At 36.1% G+C, this 19,697-nt stretch overlaps 1 protein-coding gene across 2 annotated transcripts in view; it reads right to left on the reverse strand.

Moving 5' to 3' along the window:
• Positions 1-19,697, reverse strand: part of Not3 (CCR4-associated factor Not3) — a 106,578-nt gene that overhangs the window by 81,828 nt on the left and 5,053 nt on the right. For both annotated transcript variants that reach the window (XM_089105946.1, XM_089105945.1), the window contains exon 2: positions 8,745-8,977. In XM_089105946.1, coding sequence (XP_088962072.1) covers positions 8,745-8,977 — 233 coding nt within the window. The remainder of the gene's footprint in view (positions 1-8,744; positions 8,978-19,697) is intronic.

Here is a 19,697-nt window from a genome sequence, read left to right on the forward strand (position 1 = left end):
GGAATTATGTTTGAAATTTCCATGCAGCAGACCGATATGTTTTATCGTGAATTCTTTGTTTTACCTGGGACGAACAATAGGAGAAATTGGCGAAAATAACACAATGGAATTCAGCTTGAAATTTCCTGACACAGGACGATCTGTTTTTATCCTCAATTCTTTTTTTTGCCTGGGACGAACAATAGGAGGAAGTGGCGAAAATAACACAATGGAATTATGTTTGAAATTTCCATGCAGCAGACCGATATGTTTTATCGTGAATTCTTTGTTTTGCCAGTGACGGACAAAAGGAGGAAGTGGCGAAAATAACACAATGGAATTATGTTTGAAATTTCCATGCAGCAGACCGATATGTTTTATCGTGAATTCTTTGTTTTGCCAGTGACGGACAAAAGGAGGAAGTGGCGAAAATAACACTATGGTATTATGTTTGATATTTCCATGGAGCAGACCGATATGTTTTATCGTGAATTCTTTGTTTTGCCAGTGACGGACAAAAGGAGGAAGTGGCGAAAATAACACAATGGAATTATGTTTGAAATTTCCATGCAGCAGACCGATATGTTTTATCGTGAATTCTTTGTTTTACCTGGGACGAACAATAGGAGAAATTGGCGAAAATAACACAATGGAATTCAGCTTGAAATTTCCTGAAACAGGACGATATGTTTTTATCCTCAATTCTTTTTTTGCCTGGGACGAACAATAGGAGGAAGTGGCGAAAATAACACAATGGAATTATGTTTGAAATTTCCATGCAGCAGACCGATATGTTTTATCGTGAATTCTTTGTTTTGCCAGTGACGGACAAAAGGAGGAAGTGGCGAAAATAACACAATGGAATTATGTTTGAAATTTCCATGCAGCAGACCGATATGTTTAATCGTGAATTCTTTGTTTTGCCAGTGACGGACACAAGGAGGAAGTGGCGAAAATAACACAATGGAATTATGTTTGAAATTTCCATGCAGCAGACCGATATGTTTTATCGTGAATTCTTTGTTTTACCTGGGACGAACAATAGGAGAGATTGGCGAAAATAACACAATGGAATTCAGCTTGAAATTTCCTGAAACAGGACGATATGTTTTTATCCTCAATTCTTTTTTTTGCCTGGGACGAACAATAGGAGGAAGTGGCGAAAATAACACAATGGAATTATGTTTGAAATTTCCATGCAGCAGACCGATATGTTTTATCGTGAATTCTTTGTTTTGCCAGTGACGGACAAAAGGAGGAAGTGGCGAAAATAACACAATGGAATTATGTTTGAAATTTCCATGCAGCAGACCGATATGTTTTATCGTGAATTCTTTGTTTTACCTGGGACGAACAATAGGAGAAATTGGCGAAAATAACACAATGGAATTCAGCTTGAAATTTCCTGAAACAGGACGATATGTTTTTATCCTCAATTCTTTTTTTTGCCTGGGACGAACAATAGGAGGAAGTGGCGAAAATAACACAATGGAATTATGTTTGAAATTTCCATGCAGCAGACCGATATGTTTTATCGTGAATTCTTTGTTTTGCCAGTGACGGACAAAAGGAGGAAGTGGCGAAAATAACACAATGGAATTATGTTTGAAATTTACATGCAGCAGACCGATATGTTTTATCGTGAATTCTTTGTTTTGCCAGTGACGGACAAAAGGAGGAAGTGGCGAAAATAACACAATGGAATTATGTTTGAAATTTCCATGCAGCAGACCGATATGTTTTATCGTGAATTCTTTGTTTTGCCAGTGACGGACAATAGGAGGAAGTGGCGAAAATAACACAATGGAATTATGTTTGAAATTTCCATGCAGCAGACCGATATGTTTTATCGTGAATTCTTTTTTTTGCCTGTGACGTACAATAGGAGGAAGTGGCGAAAATAACACAATGGAATTATGTTTGAAATTTCCATGCAGCAGACCGATATGTTTTATCGTGAATTCTTTGTTTTGCCAGTGACGGACAAAAGGAGGAAGTGGCGAAAATAACACAATGGAATTATGTTTGAAATTTCCATGCAGCAGACCGATATGTTTTATCGTGAATTCTTTGTTTTGCCAGTGACGGACAATAGGAGGAAGTGGCGAAAATAACACAATTGAATTATGTTTGAAATTTCCATGCAGCAGACCGATATGTTTTATCGTGAATTCTTTGTTTTACCTGGGACGAACAATAGGAGAAATTGGCGAAAATAACACAATGGAATTCAGCTTGAAATTTCCTGAAACAGGACGATATGTTTTTATCCTCAATTCTTTTTTTTGCCTGGGACGAACAATAGGAGGAAGTGGCGAAAATAACACAATGGAATTATGTTTGAAATTTCCATGCAGCAGACCGATATGTTTAATCGTGAATTCTTTGTTTTGCCAGTGACGGACAAAAGGAGGAAGTGGCGAAAATAACACAATGGAATTATGTTTGAAATTTCCATGCAGCAGACCGATATGTTTTATCGTGAATTCTTTGTTTTACCTGGGACGAACAATAGGAGAAATTGGCGAAAATAACACAATGGAATTCAGCTTGAAATTTCCTGAAACAGGACGATATGTTTTTATCCTCAATTCTTTTTTTGCCTGGGACGAACAATAGGAGGAAGTGGCGAAAATAACACAATGGAATTATGTTTGAAATTTCCATGCAGCAGACCGATATGTTTTATCGTGAATTCTTTGTTTTGCCAGTGACGGACAAAAGGAGGAAGTGGCGAAAATAACACAATGGAATTATGTTTGAAATTTCCATGCAGCAGACCGATATGTTTTATCGTGAATTCTTTGTTTTTCCTGGGACGAACAATAGGAGAAATTGGCGAAAATAACACAATGGAATTCAGCTTGAAATTTCCTGAAACAGGACGATATGTTTTTATCCTCAATTCTTTTTTTTGCCTGGGACGAACAATAGGAGGAAGTGGCGAAAATAACACAATGGAATTATGTTTGAAATTTCCATGCAGCAGACCGATATGTTTTATCGTGAATTCTTTGTTTTGCCAGTGACGGACAAAAGGAGGAAGTGGCGAAAATAACACAATGGAATTATGTTTGAAATTTCCATGCAGCAGACCGATATGTTTTATCGTGAATTCTTTGTTTTGCCAGTGACGGACAAAGGAGGAAGTGGCGAAAATAACACAATGGAATATGTTTTCCATGCAGCAGACCGATATGTTTTATCGGAATTCTTGTTTTATGACGGACAAAGGAGGAAGTGGCGAAAATAACACAATGGAATTATGTTTGAAATTTCCATGCAGCAGACCGATATGTTTTATCGTGAATTCTTTGTTTTACCTGGGACGAACAATAGGAGAAATTGGCGAAAATAACACAATGGAATTCAGCTTGAAATTTCCTGAAACAGGACGATATGTTTTTATCCTCAATTCTTTTTTTTGCCTGGGACGAACAATAGGAGGAAGTGGCGAAAATAACACAATGGAATTATGTTTGAAATTTCCATGCAGCAGACCGATATGTTTTATCGTGAATTCTTTGTTTTGCCAGTGACGGACAAAAGGAGGAAGTGGCGAAAATAACACAATGGAATTATGTTTGAAATTTCCATGCAGCAGACCGATATGTTTTATCGTGAATTCTTTGTTTTACCTGGGACGAACAATAGGAGAAATTGGCGAAAATAACACAATGGAATTCAGCTTGAAATTTCCTGAAACAGGACGATATGTTTTTATCCTCAATTCTTTTTTTTGCCTGGGACGAACAATAGGAGGAAGTGGCGAAAATAACACAATAGAATTATGTTTGAAATTTCCATGCAGCAGACCGATATGTTTTATCGTGAATTCTTTGTTTTGCCAGTGACGGACAAAAGGAGGAAGTGGCGAAAATAACACAATGGAATTATGTTTGAAATTTCCATGCAGCAGACCGATATGTTTTATCGTGAATTCTTTGTTTTGCCAGTGACGGACAATAGGAGGAAGTGGCGAAAATAACACAATGGAATTATGTTTGAAATTTCCATGCAGCAGACCGATATGTTTTATCGTGAATTCTTTGTTTTGCCAGTGACGGACAAAAGGAGGAAGTGGCGAAAATAACACAATGGAATTATGTTTGAAATTTCCATGCAGCAGACCGATATGTTTTATCGTGAATTCTTTGTTTTTCCAGTGACGGACAAAAGGAGGAAGTGGCGAAAATAACACAATGGAATTATGTTTGAAATTTCCATGCAGCAGACCGATATGTTTTATCGTGAATTATTTGTTTTACCTGGGACGAACAATAGGAGAAATTGGCGAAAATAACACAATGGAATTCAGCTTGAAATTTCCTGAAACAGGACGATATGTTTTTATCCTCAATTCTTTTTTTTGCCTGGGACGAACAATAGGAGGAAGTGGCGAAAATAACACAATGGAATTATGTTTGAAATTTCCATGCAGCAGACCGATATGTTTTATCGTGAATTCTTTGTTTTGCCAGTGACGTACAAAAGGAGGAAGTGGCGAAAATAACACAATGGAATTATGTTTGAAATTTCCATGCAGCAGACCGATATGTTTTATCGTGAATTCTTTGTTTTGCCAGTGACGGACAAAAGGAGGAAGTGGCGAAAATAACACAATGGAATTATGTTTGAAATTTCCATGCAGCAGACCGATATGTTTTATCGTGAATTCTTTGTTTTGCCAGTGACGGACAAAAGGAGGAAGTGGCGAAAATAACACAATGGAATTATGTTTGAAATTTCCATGCAGCAGACCGATATGTTTTATCGTGAATTCTTTGTTTTGCCAGTGACGGACAAAAGGAGGAAGTGGCGAAAATAACACAATGGAATTATGATTGAAATTTCCATGCAGCAGACCGATATGTTTTATCGTGAATTCTTTGTTTTGCCAGTGACGGACAAAAGGAGGAAGTGGCGAAAATAACACAATGGAATTATGTTTGAAATTTCCATGCAGCAGACCGATATGTTTTATCGTGAATTCTTTGTTTTTCCAGTGACGGACAAAAGGAGGAAGTGGCGAAAATAACACAATGGAATTATGTTTGAAATTTCCATGCAGCAGACCTATATGTTTTATCGTGAATTCTTTGTTTTTCCAGTGACGGACAAAAGGAGGAAGTGGCGAAAATAACACAATGGAATTATGTTTGAAATTTCCATGCAGCAGACCGATATGTTTTATCGTGAATTCTTTGTTTTACCTGGGACGAACAATAGGAGAAATTGGCGAAAATAACACAATGGAATTCAGCTTGAAATTTCCTGAAACAGGACGATATGTTTTTATCCTCAATTCATTTTTTTGCCTGTGACGAACAATAGGAGGAAGTGGCGAAAATAACACAATGGAATTATGTTTGAAATTTCCATGCAGCAGACCGATATGTTTTATCGTGAATTCTTTGTTTTGCCAGTGACGGACAAAAGGAGGAAGTGGCGAAAATAACACAATGGAATTATGTTTGAAATTTCCATGCAGCAGACCGATATGTTTTATCGTGAATTCTTTGTTTTGCCAGTGACGTACAATAGGAGGAAGTGGCGAAAATAACACAATGGAATTATGTTTGAAATTTCCATGCAGCAGACCGATATGTTTTATCGTGAATTCTTTGTTTTTCCTGGGACGAACAATAGGAGAAATTGGCGAAAATAACACAATGGAATTCAGCTTGAAATTTCCTGAAACAGGACGATATGTTTTTATCCTCAATTCATTTTTTTGCCTCGGACGAAAATTAGGAGTAAGTGGCGAAAATAACACAATGGAATTCAGCTTGATATTTCCATGAAGCAGAGCGATATGTTTTTATCATGAATTCTTTGTTTTGCCTGGGACGAATAATAGGAGGAATTGGCAAAAATGACACAATGGAATTATGTTTGAAATTTCCATGCAGCAGACCGATATGTTTTATCGTGAATTCTTTGTTTTGCCAGTGACGTACAAAAGGAGGAAGTGGCGAAAATAACACAATGGAATTATGTTTGAAATTTCCATGCAGCAGACCGATATGTTTTATCGTGAATTCTTTGTTTTACCTGGGACGAACAATAGGAGAAATTGGCGAAAATAACACAATGGAATTCAGCTTGAAATTTCCAGAAACAGGACGATATGTTTTTATCCTCAATTCTTTTTTTTGCCTGGGACGAACAATAGGAGGAAGTGGCGAAAATAACACAATGGAATTATGTTTGAAATTTCCATGCAGCAGACCGATATGTTTTATCGTGAATTCTTTGTTTTGCCAGTGACGGACAAAAGGAGGAAGTGGCGAAAATAACACAATGGAATTATGTTTGAAATTTCCATGCAGCAGACCGATATGTTTTATCGTGAATTCTTTGTTTTACCTGGGACGAACAATAGGAGAAATTGGCGAAAATAACACAATGGAATTCAGCTTGAAATTTCCTGAAACAGGACGATATGTTTTTATCCTCAATTCTTTTTTTTGCCTGGGACGAACAATAGGAGGAAGTGGCGAAAATAACACAATGGAATTATGTTTGAAATTTCCATGCAGCAGACCGATATGTTTTATCGTGAATTCTTTTTTTTGCCAGTGACGGACAATAGGAGGAAGTGGCGAAAATAACACAATGGAATTATGTTTGAAATTTCCATGCAGCAGACCGATATGTTTTATCGTGAATTCTTTGTTTTGCCAGTGACGGACAAAAGGAGGAAGTGGCGAAAATAACACAATGGAATTATGTTTGAAATTTCCATGCAGCAGACCGATATGTTTTATCGTGAATTCTTTGTTTTGCCAGTGACGGACAAAAGGAGGAAGTGGCGAAAATAACACAATGGAATTATGTTTGAAATTTCCATGCAGCAGACCGATATGTTTTATCGTGAATTCTTTGTTTTACCTGGGACGAACAATAGGAGAAATTGGCGAAAATAACACAATGGAATTCAGCTTGAAATTTCCTGAAACAGGACGATATGTTTTTATCCTCAATTCTTTTTTTTGCCTGGGACGAACAATAGGAGGAAGTGGCGAAAATAACACAATGGAATTATGTTTGAAATTTCCATGCAGCAGACCGATATGTTTTATCGTGAATTCTTTGTTTTGCCAGTGACGGACAAAAGGAGGAAGTGGCGAAAATAACACAATGGAATTCTACTTGAAATCTCCATGAAACAGGGTGATAAGTTTTTGTCGTGAATCCTTTGTTTTGCCTGGGACGAGAGATAGGAGGAATTGGCGAAAATGATACAGTGGAATTCTATTTGAAATCTCCATAAAACAGGACAAAGCGTTTTTACTGCTAATTCTATATGCATAACAGGCTAACAAGGTCTATTTGTGTAGACCTAGTTGACAGAGCCACTTTTTACAAGGGATTGTTGGAAGAGTAGACGTTTGATAAAGTTGATGTCCATAACCTCATGGACTGATAAACTTTAACAGCTATTTTTGCATTTTCAAAGCTAAAAAAAACACCAGAAATCTTTAAGACCAATACAATCCCCACTAGACTGGTTTCTGACAATTCAACTTCAATGGCAGGATGTAATAATTCCGCGACAAAAATGATCAGCAATAATTATAAATAGATGGTAGATATAAAATAATGCAATTGGTGCTCCATTCATCTTCAAATTTCCAGTAAAAGGCTGATCAAGGCTCTAAGAGGGCTTGCACTGCAGGTGAAAAAATTGGAGTATAGTATTATTTGTGATAGTATGCACCATAAAGAATTTTATAGCATTAATTTTGATGGAAACAATTTTTGTAGTATCCCTCGAGTATCCCGCTGGTCAGAAATTGCACTGATTGTGACTAACTCTTCATCATGTGTGCAGCATGATATAAGTTTATATTAGAAATTTATATCATTAGAAATTTATATTATATTAGAAATTTATATCATTAGGAAATGAAAATTTTGTTTTTTTCGATCAAATGGAGCAGAATTTTCTTTTTAAAATTCAGGAAAGGGTTGTCTCTAAAAAGGTTCTAGTATAGCTGTTAGGAAATAACCAAAAATCACCTCAAAAGAAATGTCATTTGGTCAATTTGATAGTTCTTCAAACTTTCTGTGGCACAACCTGCTTTAATTGAAAACTTTGCAGACCCAATTCCACTGTCTTTTCAATCAAATTTCATAATCAAATCACAAATTTCATTATCAAATCAATAGGTTCCAATGATAAGCAGTCCCATGGGAGAATTCACTAATAAACCCTTTGCCTTTGACAATCAGCCAACGTTGAAGCTCACAAAATGATGTTTAAGAATCCTCTTAAGACCAGGGCTCAATTTCACGGGGACATGAAAGAAAACAATTTTCTTGCTTCAACTTTACAAACCTTCCATTAGGGAAATTCCGTTTATCTCTTTGTGCAGATAAGCCCCTAACTGTGATCCTATTATGTCCTATGCTTGTGAAAAAATCATCAGGGTAGTTTTATTTTATGCCCTGCTTAACACAAAAATTCTGGCGCATTTGCCAAATTTCAAAAAAAAATTCAATGAATGCAATACAAAATATGTAAATAAACCAAGGTGAGGCCAAAATGCCAAGATCTTGAAGAAAAAACTTGCTAGAAAGAAGAAATAGAATCAGTTTAGTTTATATGATGCATGAGTGTAAGCAAGTCCAGAGATATAAATATGGTTAAGAACTATGTTTACTCTAGGGGATAGGGGTTAAAATGATCTCCAGGGATCTTGGCTATAAATGCCCCTTCCTAGGGGGAAGGAGGGGAAAAAGGTATTTTCAACACCTACTGTTTCAATGAGTTTTCTGTTGTCCAACAATATACTCTTATCCTTAATCTCTGCTGATGCAATCCATGATTTGATCTGATCACGCAATCGCTGTAATTTCTTGATTTCCTTCTTGAGATCTGCCTCATATTTCTCCTTCTGATTAGTGTTTGTAGCATTATGCACTTTTTGCCAAATATCCTCAAATGTCTCTACACCTTCTTGCACTTTTTTTAGACACCGATCAATTTCACCTTGAATAAAATGAATAAATTTCACTTGTACATATGAGGACAAATAAGATCAAAAAGGGGAAAATACATTAAAAAGGAATTTGTTTGAAAATATCAGAATTTTGAAAACCAGGGTCGGGACTAGAGCCTAAGGTGGCTTGGGGTTGTTGACTTGATATTAGCATCAAACATGCATACTGCCAGGGGCTAGAATTTGCATGGGCCTCCTCCCTCAGAAAATCGTTTAGTTGTTGTGATATTTTCTTATAGTTTCCTCAAATTTTCCAATTAATCCCTACTCTTTTATTGAGCAGCTAAACACACACACACCCCAGATAAAACGAAATAATATTAGTGAGTCAAACGTGTAACAGGTACATTTACCTATTCCTCATTAGACATCTCCCATAAGATGTCTTTAATACTTCAAATTCTATTTTAGGATGAGACTGGGGAGGGATTTGACAGAAACTTAGACAAAAAAGGGAGAAGTATGTGAGGACATTAGAATTTCTGGGGAAACCATTTATGATCTCAAAAATTCTGTGATCAAGGCTGAAGAATGCTTAAGGCAGCTTTGTGATATGAGTAGTTGTCAGCATAAGTATGGCTTACACCAAATAGGTACAAGAATTTGAGTTCAAAAACTGTATTTAATTAAAGATTCTTGTATTTGCTGTCCTATATGATCCCATTTGGTTAAACAATGCTGATTTATGACAATAAATTCAAGGCATCCCATCTCACTTTCTGTGAGAATATGCAAAAACATATACCCTCACGTGAGGAGGTATAGTACAGGTTCCCGACTTAACTATGTTAAAAGCATTCTTATCAACTGATAATAGAGCTCAAAAGAGGGGGTAGGGTTTTTTCTGCATACAGAAAAGTCTTGTTAATGATGGCCGAAAACTACACTATTTTTGGCAAGGGGGAGAGATGCCAGGCCTCTTTCATCCATGCTAATTATTTTAGCTGTAGGTAATAACAAGGGAGGGGACCAGTCATTAATTCCAGCAATTCATAGAAATTATTATTTTTATTGATGCGGATTTTTCAATGTCGATCCTCATCCCCCAACTATGCACATAGAGATGTATAAAAAAAAACACTATTTTTAGACAACCAGAAAGACTAATATTGTATGAACTAGAGAACAAGATATCTTATATACTCTTAGCCATAAAAAGTATAAAAATGTTATCATTTATTCAAATGCAGCATCTAAATAAATGCAAACAGTAGGCCTATAACCTTATAGACTAAGATGTAACATTGATTTACAATTAGTGGCACAATAAATTTACAGGCATTTAATTGTCAATTCCTGGTAAAAGTTCAGCAGGGTTAAAAGAGGGTTGTAAGCTGTACTCAAAGCTGGTGTTAGTAAATATACATGATTTAATTGGTTTCCTTGAGAAAAAATGGGCACCCACTGTGGAACTTGTGGAAAGAACTTTTACCAACATTCCTATTTTCTACAAACAATTTACCAATTGTTGAAAATTCAGCCAAAGATATGCAATGTCAACACAACTTACCAGGTGCATAACAAATTAGGCGAATAAGAAACAGGATTCCAAGAAACTTAACTCAAGCACAGAAAAAAAAACAGAAACGGGGGGTACGTAAACAAGGGATATTTCCGGAAACAGAATCCACATTTACCATTTTCTCTTGTCAGTATTTTCAGCAATAAAACGAATAACAACTCTCCCTTTCAAGAAGCAAAAGTTAGTGACATTAGCATATTGGCATCACCAACTTATACAGAACGGATGGTTGGAAAAAGCTGGGAGGGCATATATTTGATGTTAAATTGTGAGACCTAGTGTACTTTTTGACCAGCTAAATACATCAGAGGACATCAAAGCATCCTTTTTGTATGTTTTTACTCCCATGTCCTAATGCAACAATGGATCAAAATTTTCCGTGCCATCTTTATCAAAATGTTCAACTGATTGAGAAATAGGTGACAAGATGTCACTTCTAGTCACCTCAAGAGATATCATCTCTAAAGGTGACAAAATGCAAGAAGTTCAAGAAGCAAGGTAAAAAATTATGTTACACCAAAATATTGTTGATGTTTCATTGTGATAATAAACATTGAGTTTGGACTTTTCTATGCGAGCTCAACCGTAAGACCTAGAAACGTGTGAAAAAGCATGGGGCAGGTTCATCCTATCTGGGTTCAAGCGTTGCTTGTCTGATGAGCAAATCCAAATGTGGCAATATAAAGAAAAAAAAATACAATACCAAAATATTACCAATGCTTCATTGTGATCATAGACAAGAGTTTGCATTGTCCAAGAGGACCCCACCCTGGAGCAAAAAAAAAGAAAGAAAAATAACGTCTGAAAATGGACAAGAGCTTCACCTTGTCTTTGTAAAAAAGAAAACAGTTCTGTTGGTGCCGAAAAAAGATAAACCACAGCATATGGTACAACACTTAAACCAATGTTTGGAACATAATTTTACTTTCAATTAAATGGGCATGCTTTTTATATGGATTTGTAGACATGGAACAACTGTCCTGTAAAGGCTGGGAAATTCCATTAGGCCCATAAAGCAATCAGACCAGGGGTATAGCCAAGGCCTTATTTAGGATTTTTTCGAGGGGCGGGGGAAGGGGGAGGCTACAAAAAAACTTTAAAAAACGCTTCAGAAATTTGTTTATAATAATGTTTGTTACGTTTTTACGAGTTGGACAAACATTTCGGTGGGGGAGGGGGTCAAACCCCTAAACCCTCCTGGATACAGCCTTGGGTATAGCATACTTGCCCACAAATATGACTCTTCTGATAGAGGTTATGCTTTGATCTATTTATATCCTGCAATACTTTGTTATCTTGGGGAAGGGGTCCTTACAAGGGAGTAGAATATGAGTAGTTTCAATCAAAAATGCTTGCAACTTTTCCTTGTTATACAAGTAACACATAATAAATTTTAAAGTAATTCTTCTGTTAATGCCATGCTTCTGCACTTATTTCAAATCATAAATTTCATCAGTAAATTTGAATTCAGTATTTTTATTTCAATGTATATTTTGCTTCTATTTGTAGTGTTTCATGTGTAAATTCTTGTGTATAACCAAAAAGCTTTGAAATACAACATGATTTTTATTTAATTCAACTCATTTTTTTTTATTATATGTGAATTTTTAACATACAGAATTTTCAACCATGGCAAAAATCCGCTCGGCAATCAATAATAGATCCTTTGTATAAATTATAGATACTTTTCAGCCTATTTAGATATCCTTTTGGTTTGCCATACCTTTGCACAGCTCAGAATCATACTTTAAATGAACTTGAAAATTGAAAAAAATACCATGAAAATTAAAGTTTCGAAAGTATAGGTGTTGCAGAACGTAAGAATAGGGGGCGGGGGAGTTGAAAAAACATTTAAAGTCTGGATAGTTAGCCCACATATACAGCAATCAGCATCAACAGAAATACTAAAGCATCATCATCAGCAGAAATACTAAAGCATTAAAATTAAAACTAACATATTTATATAGAACAAAATAATAACTTCTGGTTCATTCAGCTCAGTTATTGAAATCTCTCAGACAAAACTAGTGAATAGATGAAGATTGAAATTAATAGAGGGTTGCCCTAGAGAGTGGGGTAGAACCACATTTTTCATATGGCTTACTTTTTGAAATATAGTTAGTCAAACAGAAGCCCAAAACAATCTGTATAAAATTCCTCTGGAAAACATCTACTAAATCCTTCATCATCTTTTGGAGGACTGATGTTTCAAGACCATACCTTAACACTATTGTAACTGCAGCTTCCAATATTTATTAATGATTTGCCGGATTTTCTTAGGAAGTAAGGAGCCCCAATAGTGTCATTAGATGTCTGTGAACTATGCATGCTGATGCTTGCAGATGACCTGGCACTAGTGGCAAAGTCTAGGGAGGATTTACAGTTCTTGTTGGATAGAACTAAGGATTATATAGACAGGAAACAACTAAGCCTGAATGTAAGGAAGTCGGTAGTTATGGTTTTTAGAAAAGGGGGTAAGATTACAAGTAGGGATAGAGTAAAATGGGAGGGAATAGATTTAGATTGTAGTGTGTGTGACTGCACTAGACCCTTGAGGTCCAAACCGGCGGTGCTGATCTCCGTTTCGTGACCCTTCAGCCAGGAAGTGCTGGGGTAATGAAAGTTTTCGTCAAATGGTAAGTTTGGAAGGCAGCTGAAGCTAAGTCTTGCTAAAGGAAAGTCCTGCGCCTACGCTGTGACTGCTAGCCAGCTGGCAAACATACAGAACCTGAAGATGCATAAGCAGATATTTCAGGTAAAGATTGAATCGGCTATGCATTATGGATCTGAGGTTTGGGGATACATAGCTGGTGAGACGATGGAGGAGATTCAGCTTCAGTATTTTAAGAGAGTTTTAGGTCTACATTTTTCAAAGAATATTTCAGTATTGAGAGGAGATCTAGGTTTATTTTCTTTAAGAACTGATAGGCTATTAGGGATGATAAGACTATGGGAGAAAATCCTGAGTATGCCCAGAGTAAGGATAACAAAAGCAGCATGTTTAGAAGGTCTGAGGATCCCAAAGAGTGATACGTGGCCATCAAGCGCGCTAGCGCTGCCTAAGTAAAGAATGTGGGTACAATATGTTTTTTTTTTTTTTCTCCATAACCGGGCACTTCGTATCGAAGGAGTTGTCGTAGAAAGTTCGAAAAGGGCTCATTCGATTGCAAATTGGAGTGGCTAGTGCCCTTTTTAATAGTCGAAAGTGATTGGAGGGCAACCAGTCCCCCCGCGCCCATCACTCCTCCAAACATACCCAATCAAAATTTTGAGATAGCAATTTTGCTCAGCATAGTTGATTTCCAGATAGAAAATATCTTTTTGAGGAGGACACTCCCCCACAGCCCTCTGGGCAAGGGTTTTAAGTTATGCCCTGGGGGCATATCAGGTTTTTATAGAAGGCGTTGTTGTATAAACTTCAAAAAAGGCTCATTCGATTGGAAATTCAAAGGGCTAGTTCCATTCGTAATAGTCGAAAGTGATTGGAGGGCAACTAGCCCCCCCCCCACGCCCATCATTCCCCCAAACCCATCCAAACACAATTTTGAGAAAGCTATTTTGTTCAGCATAGTTGATTTACAGATAGAAAATATGTTTTTGAGGAGGATACTCTATCACGGCCCTCAGGGCAAGGGTTTTAAGTTATGCCCTGGGGGCATATAAGGTTTTTATAGAATGCATTGTTGTAGAAACTTCAGAAAAGGGCTCATTCGATTTGAAACTCAAAGGCTTAGTGCCCTTTTTAACAGTCGAAAGTGATTAGTAATATTTTTGTTGTTGTTGTTGTTTAGACCAGGGCACTTCATATCAAAGGAGTTGTCGTGGGAACTTCGAAAGGGGCTCATTTGATTGAAAATAGAAAGGGCTGATGCCCTTTTTAATAGTCGAAAGTGATTGGAGGGCAACTAATCCCCCTTCCACTCCCACCCTCCCATTTGCCCAATATGTTTAAAAACTAAATGTTGCCTCGAGATTAAATCAGAATGCACTGTGTTAATGCTAATATAAAACGAACAGAAATTAATTAAAAAAAACTTTTTCCACAAAATAAGTTTTTTAAAGAAAAGTAAAGAACTCCATTAAACAAAAAAAGAGCAAAAATAAAATCAAATAATCTACCAAGCATGAAACTACCACAAATCAGCATCGATAATTAAATGAAACCCAAAACGAACAGAAATTTAAATAAATAACTGAGTCAAACTCAAAACGAGCAGAAATCAACATAAGTTGGGCTCAAAACCCCTATGTTTTCCCAAGGCCAGAACATAATTTGCACTTTACTGAAAAAAATATAAATGTTTTTACTTTTATAACTTTAATAAATCAAACAGTTTTAACATTTTGATTACTAAATATAAGTATATGTATATTAAACTGACAATGCACATTCATTTGTATTTTTTTAGTAAAGTGCAAATTTTGCTCTGGCCTTGGGAAGGCATTCTCATGAATAGCACTAATAAGTGTAATGCATTTTTTCAGTACAGCACCTTTGCTAAAGCTCTTCTACCAGCTGAATCAAATGGTTGCTTTTGATCTATAAAGCTAAGGACTAAAGGGGTCTGATGACCCATGCACTTCTCAATTAATCTTCTCAAGAGTACAAATTTTATGAGTGCATTTTCTCCCCTTCCTAAAACCACACTGTTCTTCTCTTCAAACTCAATTTACAGCATCTCTACATCTAAAAAGTATCATCATACTGAGTAAATTGCTTCCTACAGAAACTAGTCTAATACCTCTATATATACCACACTCACTCATATCACATTTCTTACAGAGGGGTTTAATTCAAGTTTTCCTGAAATTGCAAAGGCCCTTTGCCTTTTTAAAAAAAACAATATTCATAATCTTCAGTAATATATCTCTAACATCACAATTACCACCACCCTATTTTTGAAAAACTCAATTATCACACTAACACCACTTGGGGCCTTATTACTTTTTAATCTTTTTAGTACTGTCTCAAATTCTTCCTAGCAAAATAAATATTCCTTCACCTCCAAAGTGTCATATTTTTTTTCATTCTATTCTATACCATTTCTAGCAACTTTATCAGAGCTTAGCACACTCTCAAAATGTTTTGCCCATCTCTCTTTAACTCATCCCTTATCACTGATTGTGGGGATGTTCCCATCTTTAAGTGTGATTAATTAAAAAAAACTTATTCCACAAAATAAGTTTTTCAAAGAAAAGTGAAGGACTCAATTAGGCCACAACTTTTCAAAAATAAAACAAATTATCGCAAGAAGTATGGAACTACTAAAAATCGCCATCGATAAATAAATGAAACCCCCAACTAGTAGATATTACAACAATAAGGAGAGTCAAGCCCCAAAAGAGCGGAAATTAACACGGGTAGGGCGCAAACCCATTATACCCTCCCAAGGCCAGAATATAATTTGTACTTTACTGAAAAAAATATAGATGTTCCTACTTTTATAACTTTAATAAATCAAAGAATATTAACATTCTGATTACTAAATATCTGTATATGTATATTAAACTGACAATGCACATTCATTTGTATTTTCCAGACATGTATGCACTAAATCATTGGCAACGCAATTGTGCAGCCTAAGTAAAGAGCAATGTTGGCACAAATTTTTTTCTTTCCTCAGACCAGGGCCCTTCAAATGGTAGTTGTTGTGGAAAATTTAAAAAGGGCTCATTCAATTGGAAATTGAAATGGCTAGTGCCCTTTTTAATAGTCAAAAGTGATTGCAGGGCAACTAACACCCCTTCCATACCCCCCATTTCCCCAAACACATCCAATCAAAATATTGAGATAGCCATTTTGTTCAAAGTAGTTTATTTCCAGATAGAAATTATATTTTTGAGGAGGACAATTCCCCCACAGCCCTCAGGGCAAGGGTTGTAAGTTATGCCCTGGGGGCATATCTCACACCCACCTTTTCCCCAAACACATCCAATCAAAATTTTGAGATAGCCCTTTTGTTCAATGTAGTTGAAAGTTTCGGAAATTAGTCTTTGAGGATGACTACCCTCCCACAGCCCTCAGGGCAAGGGTTGTTAGTTATGTCCTGGGGGCATATAAGGTTTTTTAAAGAAAGCGTTGTTGTAGAAACTTTGAAAAGGTCTCATTCAATTGGAACTTGAAATTGCTAGTGCCTTTTTTAATAGTCGAAAGTGATTAGAAAGTAACTAACACCCCTTCCATGCCCACCATTTCCCCAAACACATCCAATCAAAATTTTGAGATAGCCATTTTGTTCAATGCAGTTGAAAGTTCTGGAAAGTATATCTTTGAGCAGGACACTCCCCCCACAGTCTTCAGGGCAAGGGTTATAAGTTATGGCCTGGGGGAATATAAGGTTTTTATTGAAAGCTTTGTTGTAGAGATTCGAAAAAGAGCTCATTTGATTGGAAATTCAAAGGGCTATAGGCGTTGTAGATAGGCGTTTTGATGATAACCCACTCAGAGCCGTCAGGACAAGAGTTGTAATTTATGCCCTGGGGGCATATAAGGTTTTTTATAGAAAGCTTTGTTGTAGAAACTTGAAAAAGGGCTCATTTGATTTGAAATTCAAAGGGATAGTGCCCTTTCTAGTTGTCAAAAGTGATTTGAGGGCAACTAAACCCCCTCTCACACCCACCATTTCGCAAAACAAATCCAAACAAAATTTTTAGATAGGTGTTTTGATGATAACCCACTCAGAGCCCTCAGGGCAAGGGTTGTAAGTTATGCCCTGAGGGCATATAAGGTTTTTATAGAAAGATTTGTTGTAGAAACTTCAAAAAGGGCCCTTTTTATTGGAAATTGAAAGGGCTAGTGCCCTTTTTAATAGTCAAAAGTGAGTGGAGAGCAACTAACCCCCCTGTCATGCCCATCATTTCCCTTAACACATTCAATCAAAGTTTAGAGATAACCATTGTGTTCAACGTAGTTGAAAGTTCTGAAAATTATGTATTTGAGAATGGCAAACCCCCAGAGCCCCCGGGGAAAAGGTTATAAGTTATGCCCTGGGGGCATATAAGATTTTTATAGATTGCGTTGTTGTAGAAACTTCAAAAGGTGCTCATTCAATTGGAAATTGAGAGGGCTAGTGCCCTTTTTAATAGTCGAAAATGATTGGAGGGTAACTAACCCCCCTCTCATGCCCGCCATTTCCTCAAGCACATCCAATAAAAATTTTCAGATAGCCATTTTGTTCAACATAGTTGAAAGTTCTGGAAATTAGAACTGGAAATGTAGGACGAATACACCCCCCCCCCCCACACACCTATCATTTCCCCAAACACTTCTGATATGGGGGTTTCATACCTAAATAGGTTGTGGATTTTGAACTAGCTAGAAGACACTGTGTTTATACATTTAATGCTGCTTTTACAGTTACTGTAAGTTTGACACTAATGGAATTAAGTTGAAACTTTTAACGAATGTTTAGGAGGGAGTTTCAATTAAATGAAAAAGCTATATGCATGCAGGTATTAAAAGGGGATATAAGCAAAATAGGACATAAGCAGCAATGCTCTATCATAGCTAGTAACATCAGTGATATTTAAAAGGAGCTATTTTGATTATAATTTAATATTTCTAGTGTCCTCTTAAGAGTCAAAAGCAATTGGAGGACAATCAGCCCTCCTCCTTAGCTCATAATTTTTCAGACATTTCCAATCACAATTTTAAGACAGCCATTTTGTTCAGCATAGCTGAATGGTCTAGTAACTATATCTCTAGGGTTATTGGCCCCCACAGTTATGTAATTTGCCCATTATGCTTAAAAACTATTTGTTGCTTTAAAAATAAATCAAAAGGCACTTTTTGTATGCTGGTTGCCAATAGGACATTTCAGCAATGTACCAAGAACAACTGAGGGTAATAAGTGCAAACTTTTAGGGCTACTTCTATTACTAGTTCTGCTCTTAATTTTTTACTAAATCAAAAGAGGGTAAGTTTGTCCTGGCTGGGCAAGAACATAGATATATTTTTTTGAGAATGGTATTAAGTTTTATTTATAAGGTCAACTGAAGGATGCACATGATTAAATTAAACACTACTATTTGTGTCATGATATTCAAAAGGGTTCATGTTAATTTAAATTGCTGAAAAAGTTTTTCCAGCATAAAAATACCAGGTCAAACTATAACTTCTTAAGAAAAACTGCAAAAATTCCAACTATTATTTCCTTTTTTCCTGAAAAACACTATGTCAATATAAAACAAACAGAAATCAATTGAATTAAGTCAAACTCAAAACAAGCAGAAATTAACATGAGTAGAGTTCAAAACCCCTATGCTTTTTAAAAGCCAGAATAAATTTGCACTTTAAAAAAAAAATCAAATAAACATTGTCAGTTTAATATACATGTGCAGATATTTATTCATTAGAATCTTAATTAATTTTTTATTTCTTAAAGTTATAAAAGTGAAAACATTTAAAAGAATTTGTTTCATTAAAGTGCAAATTTATTCTGACTTTTAAAAAGCATAGGGGTTTTGACCTCTACTCATGTTAATTTCTACTTGTTTTGAGTTTGACTTGGTTAATTCTTATAATTTCTGTTTGTTTTGGGTTCCATTAATTTATTGATGCTGATTTGTGGCAGTTGTGTGCTTGGTAGATAATATGATTCTATTTTTGTTCATTTTTGGTTTAATGGAGTTTTTCTGAAAAACTTATTTTGTGGAAAAAGTTTTTTAATTAATTGAAAACAAAAGAAAATGAAATTTGATAAACATTAGAATTGGAATCTGTAGTTAGAACTATTAAGCATTTGGGGCTTAAAACAAGCTCCAAAGACAGAGATCTCAGAGCACTAATAGATGTAAAACTAAAGTTCCATGTCCACTGGCAACAAGCAGCCTCAAGAGCAAATTTAAGCCTTGGTCTCCTCAAATGCACTATAACTAGCAACTCCTGCAAAGTCTTTCTAAGGCTTTAGTCAGGCCTGTCTTGGATCTTGATGCATGTCTCTGCTCTCCTTCCTATAAAAATGATATTAACCTAACTGAAGAAGTTCAGAGTCATGCCACAAAGTGCACAGCTGGCCTACATCATCTCCCCTACAATGAGAGACTGAAGCACCTGCAGGTGCCAAAACTTGTTTTCAGATGCTGCCATGAGGACATAATGCTTACCTACAAATATAATACTCAACCAAATAACCCCTTATTTACTGAAGATTCAAGCCAGCAACATGCAAGAAGCCACTCAAATAAGC

This window comes from Artemia sp. Qi Xiang Cuo, chromosome 20, assembly GCF_049724085.1.
Source record: "Artemia sp. Qi Xiang Cuo chromosome 20, ASM4972408v1, whole genome shotgun sequence".
Lineage (NCBI taxonomy): Eukaryota > Metazoa > Arthropoda > Branchiopoda > Anostraca > Artemiidae > Artemia > Artemia sp. Qi Xiang Cuo.